The sequence below is a fragment of the Schistocerca piceifrons genome, chromosome 2 (genome assembly GCF_021461385.2).
Source record: "Schistocerca piceifrons isolate TAMUIC-IGC-003096 chromosome 2, iqSchPice1.1, whole genome shotgun sequence".
In the NCBI taxonomy this organism is placed as follows: domain Eukaryota; kingdom Metazoa; phylum Arthropoda; class Insecta; order Orthoptera; family Acrididae; genus Schistocerca; species Schistocerca piceifrons.
In genome coordinates, this window is record NC_060139.1 from 477,537,103 (window position 1) to 477,565,021 (window position 27,919).

Here is a 27,919-nt window from a genome sequence, read left to right on the forward strand (position 1 = left end):
ATATACTCACGTAGAGGCAGTATGCCTGCAGTTGAGCACATAACTCAGTTCTGTACCATCTGTAAATGCTTAATGATTCATCTTTGTATTGCACCAGGTGACTGATTTTTTTTCTCCGGTGAGCCTCCTCAATTTTTTTCCTTCTTGTGCTAATCATCTCTACACAACTGCTTCACACAAAAAAACGGCTGTAATCTGTATTGCTTCCTCCAATCTCTGCCCACCCTTAAATTTCTTTTTCACTGAAGCTCTTTCCAGCACAAAGTGAACTCTAGATGCTATAACTGATGTTCCTTCTGCCAGTCTTTTCTGTTGGTCAAGGTATTCCATAGACTTCGTACCTTACTTTTGTCTCTCATACCTCACCTGTCGACATAATATATAGCATTCTTAAATAGGACCGTTATTAAATGTTATAAGTTCTCCTCCTCTCCATTCATCACAGTTTGTGTTTTATTTACATGTTTTACTGTTGTACTCTCACAGAAATGTATTTTAGTGAAGAAAGTTGTTTTCACATGTACCAGTGTAATTCTGATATCTTTGTCAGTTAGGTTGTACTGCACGTTCTTGTTTACTAGATGGAATAATTCTTTCACTTCTTTTGCTGCTGTGTCATTTCCAGTTTTACGTTAAGCTCGTCCCTGTTCTTGAACATTTAACAAAGGTTTCACAACTACTCAAAGTAGATTAAACCTTTCACTTATTACTTCTCTGAAGTTATATTTAAATTTCCTCTAGACAGTGTTGATTTTTTTGTATGATCATCTCTTTCCCTATATCATTACATGTATCTCTTATCACCTCTGATTTAGCCTGTTTGCAGTTCTAGTTAATTTCATTCCTAAGTGAAATTTACTGTTGGCTTTATATCTCATTCTTAGGCACTTATATTTTCTATAATTAATAAGCGAGAGTACTTATTAATGGCTTTTGTGTCTTTGATTTACTGGTACATGTGCTGTCCTCCTTTTTTCTGGTTTTCCCACAGTCCTATATTTACTTCTGTATGATATTGTGCTCCAGCTGTACAGTTTGAGCAATTTCTTCCACAAATTAAGAACTTTGTTTATACTTACATATGTCTTCTAGCAAGGAATGTCCCCACTGTCTACCCTTGCTTGCTTCTTTTATTCTCATCCAATAAAATAATGTGTAAGGAGTCGTTACTTAAATTTATTTCTTGTATGCATTTTTATAATTGTGTGTTTTATCAATGTCTCTTGCTGTATTTCTAGTTAGGTTTTTGGGTTCATTTGTAATAATTTGTCTGCCGTATTTGAATTGTGTGATTCTGCATGTGCAGTTAACTGTAGTTAAATCTTTGCAATCATATGGCAGTATTGTAGTAACTTTTAGAATAAGAAATGAGCATATGATGTGCAAGGTAATCAGTCACTTTTAGATGAATGATATAATGTGCAGAAAATTACACTGCCGTGCACCCTTTTTTTTTAGTGCAAATACAAAAATTCTCTCTCTTTTTTTTGGGGGGGGGGGGGGGGAGGTGTGTTATATTGTCAGGTCAGGAGAAGAATAGTGTGGAAAATGACAGAATCAGGACAGAAGGGTGGAGGAGATATCTGAGAATAATCTGTCTGCCCTTCACCTGTTTCTGAATTTTTTTCCAGTCTCTCTTTTCTCTACATGAGTTACCACTCTCTAGTCTGCCCTTCCAAATGCATGTTAACAATCATTGTTGTTGCCACAGTGGTGTGTGTGTGTCTATATATGCATGATTGTTGTTTTAAATAAAAAACTCACTTTTGTCAGGGAAATTGCAGCTGCAAATGGTGCTTTATGGGAACATTTTTTGTGACTCTTTGTTGCATCATCAGTGTGGTGAAAACTTTGATTTTCTTCTTGACCAAGTGAGTCAAATTGCTGTATGATGTTTGTAAATTACTTTAGCTTAATTTTGTTAAAATAGTATAAACAATTGAAGATATCATTAACATTAACTTCAATAACAAACATTCCATTCACATTGAGTGGCTGCATCAGCAATGTATTCTAAATACTTCAAGGAAAAAATTAATGTGAGGGTTCACTGTAGAGAAAAAGTAATAACTCTGTAGTAAGTTTAATGTAATGAAACAGATAGATAGACTTCACAGTCCACTGGTAAATAGTATTTAGTTTGTATTTACAAAGAAATGTTGACCTCGGAAAGGCAGATGGGTGTCTTTTGTCTATGGTGCTTGTTTGATCAGGCTTTCATTTCATTTCATTATTTTTAGTTTGCTTAAATAATTCAGTAGCTGTTCCAAGGATTCATTCATTATTTCTTTCTTTCTTTCCTTCCTTCATTCATCCATCATGTCCCACAGGTTGTATCGTGAAAAAGAACCTTTAGGGGTGTTAGTAAATGCCAAAGCCTATGTTAAACAGCTGTTAGAAAATGCATTAATGTTAATTATTTTTAAATTGATATAAACTATCTGCACTTACTCAAGATAAATGTAACATAATCAAACTAACAGGGTAGTTGCTGCTTCTTCAGTTATATTAAATTTGTTGTTTCAAATATTATCTTGTTTGTGCTAACATTTGTGAGGTGTGCTCTCCTGGACATTTTGTTTCAGAAATGCTTAAATCATTCACAGTTAATACTTAATCAAGGCAAAAGTGAGTAAATTAGAAAGCATAGTTGTCTCTCTCCATATTGGAGCTTTTTAAAGTTATTTATATAAAGGAAAGGATGGAAACAAGTGGTGAGATATACAGATACGGGAAGAAAGAAAATCGCTCAAAAAATCCAGATCAGATGAGAGAGAAGATGTAGAGAACCACTCACCATTAACACTGGAGTAACAACCAAGATTCAAACACTGTTGTACCTGCTACAAATTAGTAGTAAGTGATCAGTTTTGGATGAACGCTATTCTTCAAAGAAAACACTATTTAGAAAAGAGAATTAAAGATATCAATAAGCATAAGAAAGGCTGGCAAAGTTAGAAGAGGGAGAGACAAAAGAAACATAAAATATATTAAAGTGAATCTGGCTCGTTTAAATATGAAAGGGTAAAAAGGAAGACTGCAGGAGGCAATGGGAAAAAGAAGAGTCAAGAAACCAGTGTAAAAAAACAATTGACCACTTTCATAACATATTCGCCAAGATAATATTGGATATTGTTTGTGGAGACACATTGTCTGTGCCATTCATTCAGTTGGAAAACTTTGTTGTGGTCATGCCAACATAGAAAATATGTTAAAATGTGCAGGTCAGTTTTTTTTCTCTCCTTAATAGTGAAATATGTAACAGAAATATCTCGCTATATTTGGTGTAATGCCTTCTATATTTTGAAGGGCAGTAAAGAAAGGAAAAAATATTTTATTTAAAACACATACTATGTTTTTGGACCACTTTTGAAAGGGACATAACTTAAGTATTAGGCCTCATTAATGAGACACTTTTGAAACAATTTATAAGACTTATTTATGGCTCATGAAGAGTAAAATCATTGTATTAGCATAATGCCTCCTGCAATTGCCCTGCGTTCCACAATGACATATGTTGATGTGAACTTCTAGGTGATGGAAGAAAAAGAAAAAAAATCATGTAAGGGTCAAATACAGTAGCCAGATTGGACAGTCAGTGGCACAGTGAGCAGAATAAAATTTTCATTGACCATCTCTGACATAAGAGTAATCAGTGGAAAATGGGATCGTGGTCTCAGAGGTGTTCTCTCTCAATTTTATTGACTTTATGTAAATGTATGGACCATGACATCATATCAGTCTTGGGTCATAATTGCAGTGACAGTGGCAAGAGTGATTTACTGGAACATATGCTGATAATGACAGTTTTATAACAGATTAACTCACACTCAAAAGTGTTTTATTTAGTGAACTGAAGCATACAATAGGTTTCACAGTATCAATACTCATATAGAGAAGAGTTACATGGTAAAGGTATGTTTTATTGATGTGTTTAAGAGTGGATTGCAACATTGAGGAAGATAGTTTGGTTTGTGGAGACAGAATGCTGACATTGCCTTATCTTTCATGTTAGGAATTAAGTTCATGGTGTTCCTTAAACATGCCTCCAAGTTGTATGATTGTTTTCCACGTGTTGTAATTTTTGTGTGTGTATCTGCCCTGCTCCAGTTTTTCTTATTTTGTTACTTGTTACTAGATGACTGTCTCATTTGTCAGGAATATAACTGTTCTATTGTAAGTTCATTCTCTGGTACTTACTGCATGGAATTACATAATGTTACAAATAAAGTAAATCAGTTCAGCTTTACAGCAATTTTCAAGTTACTAATTTCCTCTTTGGTATTGGGGATTCTGCCAATACATTGTCATGGGGTCTGGTAATTGTGAAACAGACACAAAACAAATTACATAAATCTTTGCACTTATTTTCTTAAATTGCTGCAGACCAACATACTGATGAGCCAGAACATTATGACCACTGCCCATCATGAGACTGAATGTTGCCTGGTGACACTGCTGGCATATGATGCGAAAAGGAAAGTAAAAAAGTAGAGCAGGGACAAACGAGAAATAATTCTAGTGATGATTGATGATATGGGCTGCAAATGATAAAATCCTCTGGCATGTGTGACCTTAACAAAGGGCAGATTGTTATCATCTGATACCTGGGAATAAGCATCTTGGAAACTGCAAACTGTTTGCATGTTTCTGTGTGAGAACACCTATGGAAAGTGGCTGAAGAGCAGTGAAACCACAAGTAGGTGACAGTGTGTTGGACATCCACGTCTTGTGGAGAATGGAGGCCTCCCTGTTCTGCAAAGAAAGGTAGGTACCAATCTGTGGCAGAGTACAGCCTTGGTGCTGGTACAAATGTTTCAGAGCACACCATTCAGCGCACAGGGTTGAAGATGTGTGTATGCGATAAACAACCCTTATTTGTTCCCATGTCTACTTAATTGGTACAATTGCAGTGGGGCATCAGATTATTGAGATTGGAGTATAGATTAGCAGTAACATATTGCTTTGTTGGATGAATCACATTCTTGTTTCTCTAGGTCAATGGTCATGTCCAGAGATGCTGTCGTCCAGATGAATGACTGCTTGAAACATGTACTACACCATGGACACAGGCTGGTGGGAGCAGTATTATGCTATGGGCTTCCGTGGGACCTGTGGTAGTAATCGAAAGTGTGATGACAACTGTAGGCTACATGAAATTATTGCAGGCGATCTGCATCTCTTCATGTTTGATATCTCCTCAGTGTTGGTGATGTCTTCCAGCTGCATAACTATCTGTGTCAGAAGGCCAAAATAGTGCTATCTATACTGGTTTGAGGAATATGATGGTGAACTTATGTTGAATATTAGCCAGCAAATTTGCCAGATCTGAACTCGATTGAACACATTTGGGACACTATTGGGTTCCAGCTCCATGGCCACAAATGACTGGCACTTATTATGCTGGAATTTTGTGTATTGTGCATAGTTGTTTTGTGCCACATACCTCTGGAACCTATCAATGACTTTTTGAGTCCATGCTGTGCAGAATTGCTACTGTATTGCATTCCAAAGATGGACCAACTCCCAGTTAAGCATGTGGTTGTAATGTTTTGGCTCCTCCATGTAGCAAAGGTGTATTTCTGAGAGATTATTTGATATTAGACCATAACTGCAATAGTTTTGTTGATTCCAGCTCACTCTATGGGCAGATTGTATTGATCTGAGCATAATAACACCTTGTTTTTAATCAACAGAGCATTCAAGAAAGCAGCTGAAGGAGATACAGTAGCGAAAGTTCGTAGCCACTTTCGAAAGATCAAAGGTGCACTAAGAGCCCAGCCTGTAGAAGGACATACATTTGACAATGATGCGTTATTAGACTTGGGTGAATCAGAGTTTGTAAGTATAAAAATGGAACAAATTTTGTAAATGTTCATAGAATATGACCAGGGCTCAGTAAAAATGTAACAAATATACTTAGATAACATTTGCATTCAGCAGAACTGTTTGAGGTTTAATTGTATGCACACAATTTCACAGTTGACAATTGACCAAAATGCATGTTTGAAGCATCCAACACACACATTACACAACGATATGTACTTCAATACGGCATTATTGTAACCAAAACTACATTAATTGTAAGTCTACATTCTTTAAGTCTGTAATGTAGGGAACGACAGATTGCTACTAACTGTAAAGAAGACACGTGAAGTTGCAGACGAGCAGAATTAAAAGACACTTACATAAAGCGTTCGGCCTCAGCCTTCATCAGTGAAAGAGAGACACACACCATTCATACACACAAGCAAGCACACTTCATGCACCGATGACCACCAACTCCAGTATCTCGGGCCGGAATGCTTGACTGTGTATATGAATGGTGTGTGTTTCTCCTTTACTGATGAAGGCTGTGGCCGAAAGCTTTATGCCTTTTAATTGTGCCTGTCTGCTACTTAACGTGCCTTGTTTACAGTAAGTAGCGATCTGTCTTTACCTATGTTCTTCATATTCCTACCTGGAGTTTCATTGTTTGTTTTTTCTCCAAATCTATCTTGTAATCAATTTGTTAACATCACCCAAGGCAGTTGCTGCATTATTGAAGAGAGAGTGAGAGTTTTATTTCATCTTTTCACTGAAACCAGTCTACTCAACAATTTTAATGGATATTTACTATAAAATAGTCAAACATTTTGTATATACCAACATGCAACTCAAAGTGGTTACAGCATAAATTAGTTGTAATCCCTCTTGCATGTTGTTTAATTAACAGCTGGTTTCTTAAAAGTAAGAAACCAAAGACAAACAGTCTTCGATACTAGTGAGTGGATTCCCAGAAAGAACAGGTAGCACAATGCAATTGCTGAAGTTACAGGCTGTTAAAGCACACTGAGAAACATCTTGCCATGTATATGTTACAATATTAAAAGAACACTGAGAAAAAATTTGTCATGTATACCTTAAAATATTATCATATGCAAGTGGGGTTATAGAGTTAGATTCATCACCATTAAGCATTTGGCCCACTCTTTTTGAAATAAGAGAAAAATGATTGAAAATATAATCATATATAAAAACAAAGATGAGGTGACTTACCGAACAAAAGTGCTGGCAGGTTGATAGACACACAAACAAACACAAACACACACACAAAATTCAAGCTTTCGCAACAAACTGTTGCCTCATCAGGAAAGAGGGAAGGAGAGGGGAAGACGAAAGGAAGTGGGTTTTAAGGGAGAGGGTAAGGAGTCATTCCAATCCCGGGAGCGGAAAGACTTACCTTAGGGGGAAAAAAGGACAGGTATACACTCGCACACACGCACATATCCATCCACACATACAGACACAAGCAGACATATTTGGTCTTTAAATATGTCTGCTTGTGTCTGTATGTGTGGATGGATATGTGCGTGTGTGCGAGTGTATACCTGTCCTTTTTTCCCCCTAAGGTAAGTCTTTCCGCTCCCGGGATTGGAATGACTCCTTACCCTCTCCCTTAAAACCCACTTCCTTTCGTCTTCCCCTCTCCTTCCCTCTTTCCTGATGAGGCAACAGTTTGTTGCGAAAGCTTAAATTTTGTGTGTGTGTTTGTGTTTGTTTGTGTGTCTATCGACCTGCCAGCACTTTTGTTCGGTAAGTCACCTCATCTTTGTTTTTATACATAATTTTTCCCACGTGGAATGTTTCCTTCCATTATATTGAAAATATAATCAGTTATAATAACAGTTGGCTCTACTGATTGTGTCCATCTCCACAGCATTACACTAGTGCAGGAATGCTTGATATGGAGATAGCACATTCCAATCTTGGTGGTGTTGGGAATTTTGATCCTTATTTTTCCACACAACGTTAAGGATAGGTGTCAGCTTTTTAGTTCAAATGGTAACTAGATCGAAGTCACTAAACTGGATCAGGTATCATTCACCAAGTTGCAGCAGGAATTGAAGAAAACAGACACTTGTAACAAGTCATGCAGACAATTCCATAGAAAGTGAGAAGCTGTGACAGTAAAGAGAACACTTGGATAATACTGGCTCCATGATAATTCCAGAGGATGTGTTGCCCAATCATTAATGGAATACAGTGGACTATCATGTAGTACATACTTTGAAATTTTTATGTACGTAGGTAATGAATTACTTTTATTGTTTTTATTCACTGGCAGGCAGAAGAACTCCAGCTCTCAGAGGTTTCTACGTACCGTGACCTGAGTGCATGGAGGATATCAATACCCTCTGTCGAAACTCAGACAGACATTAACAGCAAATCTTTTCCTGTGTTCCGTATTGATGTTCAGCGGATAGATGTTCGAGAAGAAGGTATGTATATGCACTTTTTTATGTTTTTTTAGTTAATATACTTACTTATCATAATTAGCAAATTATTTAAGTGTTTGATTCCATACATGATATTTTTAGAGAATTTTAAGCTGTCCGAAACATTTGGAAACTACTGATCTCCTTTGTTCAATGCTTAACATACAGCAGAAACATCTCTAAGCTCTAGAAAAACATGAAACCCCCATTATTAATTGATCATGCTTCTTGACAGTTAATGACTAGATTCTTGCTCCATTCTGTGTACTATCATAACATTGTGAAAGAAGTCAGTATTGTGAAAGCATTTCCTGTTTCAGGTGTAAGTTACACTTTTTTATGCCACACACAGACACACCAACGAAACTTGAAAAATCTTGTTACATTATAGATAAAAATAATAATTATTAAAGTGTATTAAATGTAGCTTATATCTAGTCAAAAATTAATATATCTGGTTTTAAGAAGTGGCTTGGTGCGTACACTAAATGAAGGCTCTCATCAAACTTACCAGCAAATCTAGAAAAAATATTCACTTTCTCAATTAATTCAGATAGTGTAGTCTCTCAAATAAACATTGAGTCAGGCTGTACTGCTCCCAAAAATTGCTTTTTGCTTTATCTACACTCTTCATGGGATTACTGATTTCGTTTGCTTGCACAGTGTTTCTCTGACATTATTGTGTCCTGTAGTGAATGATCTAGATAAGTTCTAACAGTAACGTAGAAGATTCTTCAAACTAATTGTTAATGTTGTTGCCTGCTACTCAAATATTTTTAGTTTAAGGGAACTCAGCCCATGAAAGCTGGACAAACTGAAGTACAGATAACAATAACAAAAGACATAAACTGTACTAGTTTGTTTTTCAACTAAACAACATTTCAAGGGCATGTGACCGAGTGAGATGGTACCATGCCTAAGAAACCTGTGCTCACATTTGGTGGTGGGGGGAGGGGGGGGGGGATGGCAGTTCCAATCCCGGAATGGTTGTCCAGAGAACTTCTATGGTTTCCTGTATCACTTAAAGAAAATGCTGGGATGGCCGCTTTGGAAAGGATACATCTATTTCCGTACCCAACTTGAGTTTGTCCACATTCTCTAATGACCGTTTCATGTTTAGGAAATTAAATTGTAATTTTTCTCCCTCACTCCCTTTCTTTTTTTTTTTAAAAAAAAGGGTTCAAATGGCTCTGAGCACTATGGGACTCAACTGCTGTGGTCATCAGTCCCCTAGAACTTAGAACTACTTAAACCTAACTAACCTAAGGACATCACATACACCAATGCCCGAGGCAGGATGCGAACCTGCGACCGTAGCAACAGCGCGGCTCCGGACTGGAGCGCCTAGAACCGCACGGCCACCGCGGCCGGCCTCCCTTTCTTCCTTCCTTAATTATGAGGGTACATGATGGGTACCCTATGGAGACAAAGTCTTGAGGAGGAGGTACTCAAGACGAAATACTGAGTTACAGAGCAAGAACATAAACCCAAACATGAGATACAGCTGAATGGACATGGACCATTGACTGAGACCACCTAAAAAACTATGCTATACGCGCCTATTTTTTATATATATAAGGATGATGTGACTTACCAAATGAAAGTGCTGGCAGGTCGACAGACACACAAACAAACACAAACATACACACAAAATTCAAGCTTTCGCAACAAACTTTTGCCTCATCAGGAAAGAGGGAAGGAGAGGGAAAGACGAAAGGATGTGGGTTTTAAGGGAGAGGGTAAGGAGTCATTCCAATCCCGGGAGCGGAAAGACTTACCTTAGGGGGAAAAAAGGACGCGTATACACTCGCGCGCACACACACACACACACATATCCATCCACACATATACAGACACAAGCAGACATATTTAAAGACAAAGAGTTTGGGCAGAGATGTCAGTCGAGGCAGAAGTGCAGAGGCAAAGATGTTGTTGAATGACAGGTGAGGTATGAGTGGCGGCAACTTGAAATTAGCGGAGATTGAGGCCTGGTGGATAACGGGAAGAGAGGATATATTGAAGAGCAAGTTCCCATCTCCGGAGTTCGGATAGGTTGGTGTTAGTGGGAAGTATCCAGATAACCTGGACGGTGTAACACTGTGCCAAGATGTGCTGGCCGTGCACCAAGGCATGTTTAGCCCCAGGGTGATCCTCATTACCAACAAACACTGTCTACCTGTGTCCATTCATGCGAATGGACAGTTTGTTACTGGTCATTCCCACATAGAATGCGTCACAGTGTAGGCAGGTCAGTTGGTAGATCACGTGGGTGCTCTCACACGTGGCTCTGCCTTTGATCGTGTACACCTTCCGGGTTACAGGACTGGAGTAGGTGGTGGTGGGAGGGTGCATGGGACAGGTTTTACACCGGGGGCGGTTACAAGGATAGGAGCCAGAGGGTAGGGAAGGTGGTTTGGGGATTTCATAGGGATGAACTAAGAGGTTACGAAGGTTAGGTGGACGGCGGAAAGACACTCTTGGTGGAGTGGGGAGGATTTCATGAAGGATGGATCTCATTTCAGGGCAGGATTTGAGGAAGTCGTATCCCTGCTGGAGAGCCACATTCAGAGTCTGGTCCAGTCCCGGAAAGTATCCTGTCACAAGTGGGGCACTTTTGTGGTTCTTCTGTGGGGGATTCTGGGTTCGAGGGGATGAGGAAGTGGCTCTGGTTATTTGCTTCTGTACCAGGTCGGGAGGGTAGTTGCGAGATGCGAAAGCTTCATCAAAGACACCAACCACTTTCTCGAACGCCTGGAATCCTTACCCAGTCTGTTACCCCCGTAAACCATCCTTGTAACCATTGATGCCACTTCCTTATACACAAATATTCCACACGTCCAGGGCCTCGCTGCGATGGAGCACTTCCTTTCACGCCGATCACCTGCCACCCTACCTAAAACCTCTTTCCTCATCACCTTAGCCAGCTTCATCCTGACCCACAACTTCTTCACTTTTGAAGGCCAGACATACCAACAATTAAAGGGAACAGCCATGGGTACCAGGATGGCCCCCTCGTACGCCAACCTATTCATGGGTCGCTTAGAGGAAGCCTTCTTGGTTACCCAGGCCTGCCAACCCAAAGTTTGGTAAAGATTTATTGATGATATCTTCATGATCTGGACTCACAGTGAAGAAGAACTTCAGAATTTCCTCTCCAACCTCAACTCCTTTGGTTCCATCAGATTCACCTGGTCCTACTCCAAATCCCATGCCACTTTCCTTGACGTTGACCTCCACCTGTCCAATGGCCAGCTTCACACGTCTGTCCACATCAAACCCACCAACAAGCAACAGTACCTCCATTATGACAGCTGCCTCCCATTCCACATCAAACGGTCCCTTCCCTACAGCCTAGGTCTTCGTGGCAAACGAATCTGCTCCAGTCCGGAATCCCTGAACCATCACACCAACAACCTGACAACAGCTTTCGCATCTCGCAACTACCCTCCCGACCTGGTACAGAAGCAAATAACCACAGCCACTTCCTCATCCCCTCGAACCCAGAATCCCCCACAGAAAAACCACAAAAGTGCCCCACTTGTGACAGGATACTTTCCGGGACTGGACCAGACTCTGAATGTGGCTCTCCAGCAGGGATACGACTTCCTCAAATCCTGCCCTGAAATGAGATCCATCCTTCATGAAATCCTCCCCACTCCACCAAGAGTGTCTTTCCGCCGTCCACCTAACCTTCGTAACCTCTTAGTTCATCCCTATGAAATCCCCAAACCACCTTCCCTACCCTCTGGCTCCTATCCTTGTAACCGCCCCCGGTGTAAAACCTGTCCCATGCACCCTCCCACCACCACCTACTCCAGTCCTGTAACCCGGAAGGTGTACACGATCAAAGGCAGAGCCACGTGTGAGAGCACCCACGTGATCTACCAACTGACCTGCCTACACTGTGACGCATTCTATGTGGGAATGACCAGTAACAAACTGTCCATTCGCATGAATGGACACAGGCAGACAGTGTTTGTTGGTAATGAGGAACACCCTGTGGCTAAACATGCCTTGGTGCACGGCCAGCACATCTTGGCACAGTGTTACACCGTCCAGGTTATCTGGATACTTCCCACTAACACCAACCTATCCGAACTCCGGAGATGGGAACTTGCTCTTCAATATATCCTCTCTTCCCGTTATCCACCAGGCCTCAATCTCTGCTAATTTCAAGTTGCCGCCACTCATACCTCACCTGTCATTCAACAACATCTTTGCCTCTGCACTTCTGCCTCGACTGACATCTCTGCCCAAACTCTTTGTCTTTAAATATGTCTGCTTGTGTCTGTATATGTGTGGATGGATATGTGTGTGTGTGTGTGTGTGCGCGCGAGTGTATACGCGTCCTTTTTTCCCCCTAAGGTAAGTCTTTCCACTTCCGGGATTGGAATGACACCTTGCCCTCTCCCTTCAAACCCACTTCCTTTCGTCTTTCCTTCTCCTTCCCTCTTTCCTGATGAGGCAACAGTTTGTTGCGAAAGCTTGAATTTTGTGTGTATGTATGTGTCTGTTTGTGTTTCTATCGACCTGCCAGCACCTTCGTATGGTAAGTCACATCATCTTTGTTTTTAAATATATTTTTTCCGCGTGGAATGTTTCCCTCTATTTTTTTTATATATATATATATATATATGAATATAATAGAGGGAAATATTCCACGTGGGAAAAATATATCTAAAAAGAAAGATGATGAAACTTACCAAACAAAAGCGCTGGCAGGTCGATAGACACACAAACAAACACAAACATACACACAAAATTCTAGCTTTCGCAACCAATGGTTGCCTCGTCAGGAAAGAGGGAAGGAGAAGGAAAGACAAAAGGATATGGGTTTTAAGGGAGAGGGTAAGGAGTCATTCCAATCCCGGGAGCGGAAAGACTTACCTTAGGGGGAAAAAAGGACAGGTATACACTCGCACACACACACATATCCATCCACACATACACAGACACAAGCAGACATTTGTAAAGGCAAAGAGTTTGGGCAGAGATGTCAGTCGGGGCGGATGTACAGAGGCAAAGATGAAGTTGAAAGACAGGTGAGGTATGAGCGGCGGCAAATTGAAATTAGAAATTAGCGGAGATTGAGGCCTGGCGGATAGCGAGAAGAAAGGATATGCTGAAGGGCAAGTTCCCATCTCCGGAGTTCTGACAGGTTGGTGTTAGTGGGAAGTATCCAGATAACCCGGACAGTGTAACACTGTGCCAAGATGTGCTGGCCGTGCACCAAGGCATGTTTAGCCACAGGGTGATCCTCATTACCAACAAACACTGTCTGCCTGTGTCCATTCATGCGAATGGACAGTTTGTTGCTGGTCATTCCCACATAGAACGCTTCACAGTGTAGGCAGGTCAGTTGGTAAATCACGTGGGTGCTTTCACACGTGGCTCTGCCTTTGATCGTGTACACCTTCCGGGTTACAGGACTGGAATAGGTGGTGGTGGGAGGGTGCATGGGACAGGTTTTACACCGGGGGCGGTTACAGGGGTAGGAGCCAGAGGGTAGGGAAGGTGGTTTGGGGATTTCATAGGGATGAACTAAGAGGTTGCGAAGGTTAGGTGGACGGCGGAAAGACACTCTTGGTGGAGTGGGGAGGATTTCATGAAGGATGGATCTCATTTCAGGGCAGGATTTGAGGAAGTCGTATCCCTGCTGGAGAGCCACATTCAGAATCTGATCCAGTCCCGGAAAGTATCCTGTCACAAGTGGGGCACTTTTGGGGTTCTTCTGTGGAAGGTTCCGGGTTTGAGGAGATGAGGATGTGGCTCTGGTTATTTGCTTCTGTACCAGGTCGGGAGGGTAGTTACGGGATGCAAAAGCTGTTTTCAGGTTGTTGGTGTAATGGTTCAAGGATTCCGGACTGGAGCAGATTCGTTTGCCACGAAGACCTAGGCTGTAGGGAAGGGACCGTTTGATGTGGAATGGGTGGCAGCTGTCATAATGGAGGTACTGTTGCTTGTTGGTGGGTTTAATGTGGACGGACGTGTGAAGCTGGCCATTGGACAGGTGGAGGTCAACGTCAAGGAAAGTGGCATGGGATTTGGAGTAGGACCAGGTGAATCTGATGGAACCAAAGGAGTTAAGGTTGGAGAGGAAATTCTGGAGTTCTTCTTCACTGTGAGTCCAGATCACGAAAATGTCATCAATAAATCTGTACCAAACTTCGGGTTGGCAGGCCTGGGTAACCAGGAAGGCTTCCTCTAAGCGACCCATGAATAGGTTGGCATACGAGGGGGCCATCCTGGTACCCATGGCTGTTCCCTTTAATTGTTGGTATGTCTGGCCTTCAAAAGTGAAGAAGTTGTGGGTCAGGATGAAGCTGGCTAAGGTAATGAGGAAAGAGGTTTTAGGTAGGGCGGCAGGTGATCGGCGTGAAAGGAAGTGCTCCATCGCAGCGAGGCCCTGGACATGCGGAATATTTGTGTATAAGGAAGTGGCATCAATGGTTACAAGGATGGTTTCCGCGGGTAACAGACTGGGTAGGGATTCCAGGCGTTTGAGAAAGTGGTTGGTGTCTTTGATGAAGGATGGGAGACTGCATGTAATGGGTTGAAGGTGTTGATCTACGTAGGCAGAGATGCGTTCGGTGGGGGCTTGGTAACCAGCTACAATGGGACGGCCGGGATGATTGGGTTTGTGAATTTTGGGAAGAAGGTAGAAGGTAGGGGTGCGGGGTGTTGGTGGGGTCAGGAGGTTGATGGAGTCGGGTGAAAGGTTTTGTAGGGGGCCTAAGGTTCTGAGGATTCCTTGAAGCTCCGCCTGGACATCAGGAATGGGATTGCCTTGGCAAACTTTGTAAGTAGTGTTGTCTGAAAGCTGACGCAGTCCCTCAGCCACATACTCCCGACGATCAAGTACCACAGTTGTGGAACCCTTGTCCGCCGGAAGAATGACGATGGATCGGTCAGCCTTCAGATCACGGATAGCCTGGGCTTCAGCAGTGGTGATGTTGGGAGTAGGATTAAGGTTTTTTAAGAAGGATTGAGAGGCAAGGCTGGAAGTCAGAAATTCCTGGAAGGTTAGGAGAGGGTGATTTTGAGGAAGAGGAGGTGGGTCCCGCTGTGACGGAGGACGGAACTGTTCCAGGCATGGTTCAATTTGGATAGTGTCTTGGGGAGTTGGATCATTAGGAGTAGGATTAGGATCATTTTTCTTCGTGGCAAAGTGATATTTCCAGCAGAGAGTACGGGTGTAGGACAGTAAATCTTTGACGAGGGCTGTTTGGTTAAATCTGGGAGTGGGGCTGAAGGTGAGGCCTTTGGATAGGACAGAGGTTTCGGATTGGGAGAGAGGTTTGGAGGAAAGGTTAACTACTGAATTGGGGTGTTGTGGTTCCAGATTGCGTTGATTGGAATTTTGAGGTTTTGGAGGGAGTGGAGCTGGAAGTGGGAGATTGAGCAGATGGGAGAGACTGGGTTTGTGTGCAATGAGAGGAGGTTGAGGTTTGCTGGAAAGGTTGTGAAGGGTGAGTGAGTTGCCTTTCTGGAGGTGGGAAACCAGGAGATTGGATAGTTTTTTAAGGTGGAGGGTGGCATGCTGTTCTAATTTGCGGTTGGCCTGTAGGAGGATGCTCTGAACAACAGGTGTGGATGTGGGAGAGGAAAGATTGAGGATTTTTATAAAGGATAGGAGTTGATGGGCGTGTTGATTGGCTGAGTGGATGTGTAGGTGAAGGATTAGTTGGGTGAGGGCAATGGATTGTTTGGTTTGGAACTGGTATAGGGACTGATGGAAAGAAGGGTTGCAGCCAGAGATGGGAACTTTAAGTGTGAGGCCTTTGGGGGTGATGCCAAATGTCAGACAAGCCTGAGAAAATAAAATATGGGAGTGTAATCTGGCTAGGGCGAAGGCATGTTTGCGGAGGGAATGTAAATAAAACTTAATGGGGTCGTTGTGAAGGTGTTGTGAGGGTGACATGGTACTAGAAGGTGGAAAGTGGAACACGAGGCTGAAATGAAAATGAAAATAAATATGAAAAAATATATGGGGAGAGATAAAGGTAAAATTAGAAAGCAAATGGAGATCTGGTGTGAAGAAAGGCGGAAAAGGGTTGGTTAGGGCTGGGCTATGTTGATCCTGTGGTGAACTTGTGTAGGTAGATAATGATGTGCATAAAGGTTAGGTGGTTGTGTTGCCGCCAAAACACGTTAAAGGGTGGAGAAATTCGGGAAAATTTCGAAAAAACTACGTGAGGATGTATTAAAAGGAGTGGTTTGGTGGTGGCAGATTATGGAAATGAAGCTAACAATTGTTTGATGAAGAAATAATGACGTTAAAACCTGTGGGAAGCAGCTAAAAATGATCGGTGATGTGAGAAAAACGGAAATGGAAATAAAGCAAAAGTTATTAAAACCGCCGAAAGGGTTGTTTAATAGCTAAGAGGAACTGTTTGTGGACTGGAAAAGTTGGATTTTATAGCAGCAAAGCGGAAAAAAAAAAATTTTTTTTTTTTTTTGGTTATGGTTTTGAAGTGATTTACGTATTATTACGTATTATTGAGTGTATATCGACGGGATAAAATTGGGATAAAATTGTATACTGGATTACGGTAAAAAAGGAGAAGGTGAATAGAAAGTGAAACTGCTGGCAAAAACAGAAGGAGGAAATAAGACGACAGAAAAGACTTCGAAATGTAACAGTGACAATAACAATAACGATAACAATAACAAATGTGATTGTTGGCTTCAAATTAATGATATGAATATAATAGAGGGAAATATTCCACGTGGGAAAAATATATCTAAAAAGAAAGATGATGAAACTTACCAAACAAAAGCGCTGGCAGGTCGATAGACACACAAACAAACACAAACATACACACAAAATTCTAGCTTTCGCAACCAATGGTTGCCTCGTCAGGAAAGAGGGAAGGAGAAGGAAAGACAAAAGGATATGGGTTTTAAGGGAGAGGGTAAGGAGTCATTCCAATCCCGGGAGCGGAAAGACTTACCTTAGGGGGAAAAAAGGACAGGTATACACTCGCACACACACACATATCCATCCACACATACACAGACACAAGCAGACATTTGTAAAGGCAAAGAGTTTGGGCAGAGATGTCAGTCGGGGCGGATGTACAGAGGCAAAGATGAAGTTGAAAGACAGGTGAGGTATGAGCGGCGGCAAATTGAAATTAGAAATTAGCGGAGATTGAGGCCTGGCGGATAGCGAGAAGAAAGGATATGCTGAAGGGCAAGTTCCCATCTCCGGAGTTCTGACAGGTTGGTGTTAGTGGGAAGTATCCAGATAACCCGGACAGTGTAACACTGTGCCAAGATGTGCTGGCCGTGCACCAAGGCATGTTTAGCCACAGGGTGATCCTCATTACCAACAAACACTGTCTGCCTGTGTCCATTCATGCGAATGGACAGTTTGTTGCTGGTCATTCCCACATAGAACGCTTCACAGTGTAGGCAGGTCAGTTGGTAAATCACGTGGGTGCTTTCACACGTGGCTCTGCCTTTGATCGTGTACACCTTCCGGGTTACAGGACTGGAATAGGTGGTGGTGGGAGGGTGCATGGGACAGGTTTTACACCGGGGGCGGTTACAGGGGTAGGAGCCAGAGGGTAGGGAAGGTGGTTTGGGGATTTCATAGGGATGAACTAAGAGGTTGCGAAGGTTAGGTGGACGGCGGAAAGACACTCTTGGTGGAGTGGGGAGGATTTCATGAAGGATGGATCTCATTTCAGGGCAGGATTTGAGGAAGTCGTATCCCTGCTGGAGAGCCACATTCAGAATCTGATCCAGTCCCGGAAAGTATCCTGTCACAAGTGGGGCACTTTTGGGGTTCTTCTGTGGAAGGTTCCGGGTTTGAGGAGATGAGGATGTGGCTCTGGTTATTTGCTTCTGTACCAGGTCGGGAGGGTAGTTACGGGATGCAAAAGCTGTTTTCAGGTTGTTGGTGTAATGGTTCAAGGATTCCGGACTGGAGCAGATTCGTTTGCCACGAAGACCTAGGCTGTAGGGAAGGGACCGTTTGATGTGGAATGGGTGGCAGCTGTCATAATGGAGGTACTGTTGCTTGTTGGTGGGTTTAATGTGGACGGACGTGTGAAGCTGGCCATTGGACAGGTGGAGGTCAACGTCAAGGAAAGTGGCATGGGATTTGGAGTAGGACCAGGTGAATCTGATGGAACCAAAGGAGTTAAGGTTGGAGAGGAAATTCTGGAGTTCTTCTTCACTGTGAGTCCAGATCACGAAAATGTCATCAATAAATCTGTACCAAACTTCGGGTTGGCAGGCCTGGGTAACCAGGAAGGCTTCCTCTAAGCGACCCATGAATAGGTTGGCATACGAGGGGGCCATCCTGGTACCCATGGCTGTTCCCTTTAATTGTTGGTATGTCTGGCCTTCAAAAGTGAAGAAGTTGTGGGTCAGGATGAAGCTGGCTAAGGTAATGAGGAAAGAGGTTTTAGGTAGGGCGGCAGGTGATCGGCGTGAAAGGAAGTGCTCCATCGCAGCGAGGCCCTGGACATGCGGAATATTTGTGTATAAGGAAGTGGCATCAATGGTTACAAGGATGGTTTCCGCGGGTAACAGACTGGGTAGGGATTCCAGGCGTTTGAGAAAGTGGTTGGTGTCTTTGATGAAGGATGGGAGACTGCATGTAATGGGTTGAAGGTGTTGATCTACGTAGGCAGAGATGCGTTCGGTGGGGGCTTGGTAACCAGCTACAATGGGACGGCCGGGATGATTGGGTTTGTGAATTTTGGGAAGAAGGTAGAAGGTAGGGGTGCGGGGTGTTGGTGGGGTCAGGAGGTTGATGGAGTCGGGTGAAAGGTTTTGTAGGGGGCCTAAGGTTCTGAGGATTCCTTGAAGCTCCGCCTGGACATCAGGAATGGGATTGCCTTGGCAAACTTTGTAAGTAGTGTTGTCTGAAAGCTGACGCAGTCCCTCAGCCACATACTCCCGACGATCAAGTACCACAGTTGTGGAACCCTTGTCCGCCGGAAGAATGACGATGGATCGGTCAGCCTTCAGATCACGGATAGCCTGGGCTTCAGCAGTGGTGATGTTGGGAGTAGGATTAAGGTTTTTTAAGAAGGATTGAGAGGCAAGGCTGGAAGTCAGAAATTCCTGGAAGGTTAGGAGAGGGTGATTTTGAGGAAGAGGAGGTGGGTCCCGCTGTGACGGAGGACGGAACTGTTCCAGGCATGGTTCAATTTGGATAGTGTCTTGGGGAGTTGGATCATTAGGAGTAGGATTAGGATCATTTTTCTTCGTGGCAAAGTGATATTTCCAGCAGAGAGTACGGGTGTAGGACAGTAAATCTTTGACGAGGGCTGTTTGGTTAAATCTGGGAGTGGGGCTGAAGGTGAGGCCTTTGGATAGGACAGAGGTTTCGGATTGGGAGAGAGGTTTGGAGGAAAGGTTAACTACTGAATTGGGGTGTTGTGGTTCCAGATTGCGTTGATTGGAATTTTGAGGTTTTGGAGGGAGTGGAGCTGGAAGTGGGAGATTGAGCAGATGGGAGAGACTGGGTTTGTGTGCAATGAGAGGAGGTTGAGGTTTGCTGGAAAGGTTGTGAAGGGTGAGTGAGTTGCCTTTCTGGAGGTGGGAAACCAGGAGATTGGATAGTTTTTTAAGGTGGAGGGTGGCATGCTGTTCTAATTTGCGGTTGGCCTGTAGGAGGATGCTCTGAACAACAGGTGTGGATGTGGGAGAGGAAAGATTGAGGATTTTTATAAAGGATAGGAGTTGATGGGCGTGTTGATTGGCTGAGTGGATGTGTAGGTGAAGGATTAGTTGGGTGAGGGCAATGGATTGTTTGGTTTGGAACTGGTATAGGGACTGATGGAAAGAAGGGTTGCAGCCAGAGATGGGAACTTTAAGTGTGAGGCCTTTGGGGGTGATGCCAAATGTCAGACAAGCCTGAGAAAATAAAATATGGGAGTGTAATCTGGCTAGGGCGAAGGCATGTTTGCGGAGGGAATGTAAATAAAACTTAATGGGGTCGTTGTGAAGGTGTTGTGAGGGTGACATGGTACTAGAAGGTGGAAAGTGGAACACGAGGCTGAAATGAAAATGAAAATAAATATGAAAAAATATATGGGGAGAGATAAAGGTAAAATTAGAAAGCAAATGGAGATCTGGTGTGAAGAAAGGCGGAAAAGGGTTGGTTAGGGCTGGGCTATGTTGATCCTGTGGTGAACTTGTGTAGGTAGATAATGATGTGCATAAAGGTTAGGTGGTTGTGTTGCCGCCAAAACACGTTAAAGGGTGGAGAAATTCGGGAAAATTTCGAAAAAACTACGTGAGGATGTATTAAAAGGAGTGGTTTGGTGGTGGCAGATTATGGAAATGAAGCTAACAATTGTTTGATGAAGAAATAATGACGTTAAAACCTGTGGGAAGCGGCTAAAAATGATCGGTGATGTGAGAAAAACGGAAATGGAAATAAAGCAAAAGTTATTAAAACTGCCGAAAGGGTTGTTTAATAGCTAAAAGGAACTGTTTGTGGACTGGAAACGTTGGATTTTATAGCAGCAAAGCGGAAAAAAAAAAATTTTTTTTTTTTTTTTTTGGTTATGGTTTTGAAGTGATTTACGTATTATTACGTATTATTGAGTGTATATCGACGGGATAAAATTGGGATAAAATTGTATACTGGATTACGGTAAAAAAGGAGAAGGTGAATAGAAAGTGAAACTGCTGGCAAAAACAGAAGGAGGAAATAAGACGACAGAAAAGACTTCGAAATGTAACAGTGACAATAGCAATAACGATAACAATAACAAACGTGATTGTTGGCTTCAAATTAATGATATGAATATAATAGAGGGAAATATTCCACGTGGGAAAAATATATCTTAAAAAAACCTTAATCCTACTCCCAACATCACCACTGCTGAAGCCCAGGCTATCCGTGATCTGAAGGCTGACCGATGCATCGTCATTCTTCCGGCGGACAAGGGTTCCACAACTGTGGTACTTGATCGTCGGGAGTATGTGGCTGAGGGACTGCGTCAGCTTTCAGACAACACTACTTACAAAGTTTGCCAAGGCAATCCCATTCCTGATGTCCAGGCGGAGCTTCAAGGAATCCTCAGAACCTTAGGCCCCCTACAAAACCTTTCACCCGACTCCATCAACCTCCTGACCCCACCAACACCCCGCACCCCTACCTTCTACCTTCTTCCCAAAATTCACAAACCCAATCATCCCGGCCGTCCCATTGTAGCTGGTTACCAAGCCCCCACCGAACGCATCTCTGCCTACGTAGATCAACACCTTCAACCCATTACATGCAGTCTCCCATCCTTCATCAAAGACACCAACCACTTTCTCAAACGCCTGGAATCCCTACCCAGTCTGTTACCCGCGGAAACCATCCTTGTAACCATTGATGCCACTTCCTTATACACAAATATTCCGCATGTCCAGGGCCTCGCTGCGATGGAGCACTTCCTTTCACGCCGATCACCTGCCGCCCTACCTAAAACCTCTTTCCTCATTACCTTAGCCAGCTTCATCCTGACCCACAACTTCTTCACTTTTGAAGGCCAGACATACCAACAATTAAAGGGAACAGCCATGGGTACCAGGATGGCCCCCTCGTATGCCAACCTATTCATGGGTCGCTTAGAGGAAGCCTTCCTGGTTACCCAGGCCTGCCAACCCGAAGTTTGGTACAGATTTATTGATGACATTTTCGTGATCTGGACTCACAGTGAAGAAGAACTCCAGAATTTCCTCTCCAACCTTAACTCCTTTGGTTCCATCAGATTCACCTGGTCCTACTCCAAATCCCATGCCACTTTCCTTGACGTTGACCTCCACCTGTCCAATGGCCAGCTTCACACGTCCGTCCACATTAAACCCACCAACAAGCAACAGTACCTCCATTATGACAGCTGCCACCCATTCCACATCAAACGGTCCCTTCCCTACAGCCTAGGTCTTCGTGGCAAACGAATCTGCTCCAGTCCGGAATCCTTGAACCATTACACCAACAACCTGAAAACAGCTTTTGCATCCCGTAACTACCCTCCCGACCTGGTACAGAAGCAAATAACCAGAGCCACATCCTCATCTCCTCAAACCCGGAACCTTCCACAGAAGAACCCCAAAAGTGCCCCACTTGTGACAGGATACTTTCCGGGACTGGATCAGATTCTGAATGTGGCTCTCCAGCAGGGATACGACTTCCTCAAATCCTGCCCTGAAATGAGATCCATCCTTCATGAAATCCTCCCCACTCCACCAAGAGTGTCTTTCCGCCGTCCACCTAACCTTCGCAACCTCTTAGTTCATCCCTATGAAATCCCCAAACCACCTTCCCTACCCTCTGGCTCCTACCCCTGTAACCGCCCCCGGTGTAAAACCTGTCCCATGCACCCTCCCACCACCACCTATTCCAGTCCTGTAACCCGGAAGGTGTACACGATCAAAGGCAGAGCCACGTGTGAAAGCACCCACGTGATTTACCAACTGACCTGCCTACACTGTGAAGCGTTCTATGTGGGAATGACCAGCAACAAACTGTCCATTCGCATGAATGGACACAGGCAGACAGTGTTTGTTGGTAATGAGGATCACCCTGTGGCTAAACATGCCTTGGTGCACGGCCAGCACATCTTGGCACAGTGTTACACTGTCCGGGTTATCTGGATACTTCCCACTAACACCAACCTGTCAGAACTCCGGAGATGGGAACTTGCCCTTCAGCATATCCTTTCTTCTCGCTATCCGCCAGGCCTCAATCTCCGCTAATTTCTAATTTCAATTTGCCGCCGCTCATACCTCACCTGTCTTTCAACTTCATCTTTGCCTCTGTACATCCGCCCCGACTGACATCTCTGCCCAAACTCTTTGCCTTTACAAATGTCTGCTTGTGTCTGTGTATGTGTGGATGGATATGTGTGTGTGTGCGAGTGTATACCTGTCCTTTTTTCCCCCTAAGGTAAGTCTTTCCGCTCCCGGGATTGGAATGACTCCTTACCCTCTCCCTTAAAACCCATATCCTTTTGTCTTTCCTTCTCCTTCCCTCTTTCCTGACGAGGCAACCATTGGTTACGAAAGCTAGAATTTTGTGTGTATGTTTGTGTTTGTTTGTGTGTCTATCGACCTGCCAGCGCTTTTGTTTGGTAAGTTTCATCATCTTTCTTTTTAGATATATTTTTCCCACGTGGAATATTTCCCTCTATTATATTCATATCATTAATTTGAAGCCAACAATCACGTTTGTTATTGTTATCGTTATTGTTATTGTCACTGTTACATTTCGAAGTCTTTTCTGTCGTCTTATTTCCTCCTTCTGTTTTTGCCAGCAGTTTCACTTTCTATTCACCTTCTCCTTTTTTACCGTAATCCAGTATACAATTTTATCCCAATTTTATCCCGTCGATATACACTCAATAATACGTAATAATACGTAAATCACTTCGAAACCATAACCAAAAAAAAATTTTTTTTTTTCCGCTTTGCTGCTATAAAATCCAACGTTTCCAGTCCACAAACAGTTCCTTTTAGCTATTAAACAACCCTTTCGGCAGTTTTAATAACTTTTGCTTTATTTCCATTTCCGTTTTTCTCACATCACCGATCATTTTTAGCCGCTTCCCACAGGTTTTAACGTCATTATTTCTTCATCAAACAATTGTTAGCTTCATTTCCATAATCTGCCACCACCAAACCACTCCTTTTAATACATCCTCACGTAGTTTTTTCGAAATTTTCCCGAATTTCTCCACCCTTTAACGTGTTTTGGCGGCAACACAACCACCTAACCTTTATGCACATCATTATCTACCTACACAAGTTCACCACAGGATCAACATAGCCCAGCCCTAACCAACCCTTTTCCGCCTTTCTTCACACCAGATCTCCATTTGCTTTCTAATTTTACCTTTATCTCTCCCCATATATTTTTTCATATTTATTTTCATTTTCATTTCAGCCTCGTGTTCCACTTTCCACCTTCTAGTACCATGTCACCCTCACAACACCTTCACAACGACCCCATTAAGTTTTATTTACATTCCCTCCGCAAACATGCCTTCGCCCTAGCCAGATTACACTCCCATATTTTATTTTCTCAGGCTTGTCTGACATTTGGCATCACCCCCAAAGGCCTCACACTTAAAGTTCCCATCTCTGGCTGCAACCCTTCTTTCCATCAGTCCCTATACCAGTTCCAAACCAAACAATCCATTGCCCTCACCCAACTAATCCTTCACCTACACATCCACTCAGCCAATCAACACGCCCATCAACTCCTATCCTTTATAAAAATCCTCAATCTTTCCTCTCCCACATCCACACCTGTTGTTCAGAGCATCCTCCTACAGGCCAACCGCAAATTAGAACAGCATGCCACCCTCCACCTTAAAAAACTATCCAATCTCCTGGTTTCCCACCTCCGGAAAGGCAACTCACTCACCCTTCACAACCTTTCCAGCAAACCTCAACCTCCTCTCATTGCACACAAACCCAGTCTCTCCCATCTGCTCAATCTCCCACTTCCAGCTCCACTCCCTCCAAAACCTCAAAATTCCAATCAACGCAATCTGGAACCACAACACCCCAATTCAGTAGTTAACCTTTCCTCCAAACCTCTCTCCCAATCCGAAACCTCTGTCCTATCCAAAGGCCTCACCTTCAGCCCCACTCCCAGATTTAACCAAACAGCCCTCGTCAAAGATTTACTGTCCTACACCCGTACTCTCTGCTGGAAATATCACTTTGCCACGAAGAAAAATGATCCTAATCCTACTCCTAATGATCCAACTCCCCAAGACACTATCCAAATTGAACCATGCCTGGAACAGTTCCGTCCTCCGTCACAGCGGGACCCACCTCCTCTTCCTCAAAATCACCCTCTCCTAACCTTCCAGGAATTTCTGACTTCCAGCCTTGCCTCTCAATCCTTCTTAAAAAACCTTAATCCTACTCCCAACATCACCACTGCTGAAGCCCAGGCTATCCGTGATCTGAAGGCTGACCGATCCATCGTCATTCTTCCGGCGGACAAGGGTTCCACAACTGTGGTACTTGATCGTCGGGAGTATGTGGCTGAGGGACTGCGTCAGCTTTCAGACAACACTACTTACAAAGTTTGCCAAGGCAATCCCATTCCTGATGTCCAGGCGGAGCTTCAAGGAATCCTCAGAACCTTAGGCCCCCTACAAAACCTTTCACCCGACTCCATCAACCTCCTGACCCCACCAACACCCCGCACCCCTACCTTCTACCTTCTTCCCAAAATTCACAAACCCAATCATCCCGGCCGTCCCATTGTAGCTGGTTACCAAGCCCCCACCGAACGCATCTCTGCCTACGTAGATCAACACCTTCAACCCATTACATGCAGTCTCCCATCCTTCATCAAAGACACCAACCACTTTCTCAAACGCCTGGAATCCCTACCCAGTCTGTTACCCGCGGAAACCATCCTTGTAACCATTGATGCCACTTCCTTATACACAAATATTCCGCATGTCCAGGGCCTCGCTGCGATGGAGCAATTCCTTTCACGCCGATCACCTGCCGCCCTACCTAAAACCTCTTTCCTCATTACCTTAGCCAGCTTCATCCTGACCCACAACTTCTTCACTTTTGAAGGCCAGACATACCAACAATTAAAGGGAACAGCCATGGGTACCAGGATGGCCCCCTCGTATGCCAACCTATTCATGGGTCGCTTAGAGGAAGCCTTCCTGGTTACCCAGGCCTGCCAACCCGAAGTTTGGTACAGATTTATTGATGACATTTTCGTGATCTGGACTCACAGTGAAAAAGAACTCCAGAATTTCCTCTCCAACCTTAACTCCTTTGGTTCCATCAGATTCACCTGGTCCTACTCCAAATCCCATGCCACTTTCCTTGACGTTGACCTCCACCTGTCCAATGGCCAGCTTCACACGTCCGTCCACATTAAACCCACCAACAAGCAACAGTACCTCCATTATGACAGCTGCCACCCATTCCACATCAAACGGTCCCTTCCCTACAGCCTAGGTCTTCGTGGCAAACGAATCTGCTCCAGTCCGGAATCCTTGAACCATTACACCAACAACCTGAAAACAGCTTTTGCATCCCGTAACTACCCTCCCGACCTGGTACAGAAGCAAATAACCAGAGCCACATCCTCATCTCCTCAAACCCGGAACCTTCCACAGAAGAACCCCAAAAGTGCCCCACTTGTGACAGGATACTTTCCGGGACTGGATCAGATTCTGAATGTGGCTCTCCAGCAGGGATACGACTTCCTCAAATCCTGCCCTGAAATGAGATCCATCCTTCATGAAATCCTCCCCACTCCACCAAGAGTGTCTTTCCGCCGTCCACCTAACCTTCGCAACCTCTTAGTTCATCCCTATGAAATCCCCAAACCACCTTCCCTACCCTCTGGCTCCTACCCCTGTAACCGCCCCCGGTGTAAAACCTGTCCCATGCACCCTCCCACCACCACCTATTCCAGTCCTGTAACCCGGAAGGTGTACACGATCAAAGGCAGAGCCACGTGTGAAAGCACCCACGTGATTTACCAACTGACCTGCCTACACTGTGAAGCGTTCTATGTGGGAATGACCAGCAACAAACTGTCCATTCGCATGAATGGACACAGGCAGACAGTGTTTGTTGGTAATGAGGATCACCCTGTGGCTAAACATGCCTTGGTGCACGGCCAGCACATCTTGGCACAGTGTTACACTGTCCGGGTTATCTGGATACTTCCCACTAACACCAACCTGTCAGAACTCCGGAGATGGGAACTTGCCCTTCAGCATATCCTTTCTTCTCGTTATCCGCCAGGCCTCAATCTCCGCTAATATATATATATATATATATATATATATATATATATATATATATATATATATATGATGAAACTTACCAAACAAAAGCGCTGGCAGGTCGATAGACACACAAACAAACACAAACATACACACAAAATTCTAGCTTTCGCAACCAATGGTTGCCTCGTCAGGAAAGAGGGAAGGAGAAGGAAAGACAAAAGGATATGTGTTTTAAGGGAGAGGGTAAGGAGTCATTCCAATCCCGGGAGCGGAAAGACTTACCTTAGGGGGAAAAAAGGACAGGTATACACTCGCACACACACACATATCCATCCACACATACAGACACAAGCAGCAATTGTTTTTTTATATATATATATATATATATATATATATATATATATATATATATAAAATAATGTTCTGACTGTACGCCCTGCTATGTGCGCAGTAAATTCCTATCAGCAACATCCAATAGTGGTGACTCATCTTTAGTGTAAGCAAATCACACTGCACCATTGTGTTGTGGTGCTTTCTGAGATCGCTCTGAACCTGTGGGCTTAGGCTGCGAGCAGCCCTGATACGACACACATGGGATTATTCTCATTGTGTTGGCGTTTGACATCTCAAAACAGTTTTGCATTGTTCTCTGTATTGTCCCAATATTTAAAAATAGTTTCCAGTGGACATTTGACACGTTAACTGTTATTATCATTGGAAAGCATGCAGATGCAATGTTGAAAACCTTTATATAGTCACCTTGCTCTGCTATGCTTCTACAGAATTTTTCTAGTCTTCTGCTAATAATATACAACTTTCAGGCCAATTAATGTCCCAGGCATGTAAATTGGCAGAAAATAAAAATCACAACGCCAAGAAGGAGCTGGCAACATAAACAAAAGTTAGTAGGCATAT

The 27,919-nt window shown here is 43.4% G+C and overlaps 1 protein-coding gene across 2 annotated transcripts in view; it reads left to right on the forward strand.

The window, feature by feature from the left end:
* Window positions 1-27,919, forward strand: part of LOC124777066 (sorting nexin-14-like) — a 235,220-nt gene that overhangs the window by 119,195 nt on the left and 88,106 nt on the right. For both annotated transcript variants that reach the window (XM_047252339.1, XM_047252340.1), the window contains 2 exons: window positions 5,697-5,841; window positions 8,108-8,261. In XM_047252339.1, the coding sequence (XP_047108295.1) occupies window positions 5,697-5,841; window positions 8,108-8,261 (299 nt within the window). The remainder of the gene's footprint in view (window positions 1-5,696; window positions 5,842-8,107; window positions 8,262-27,919) is intronic.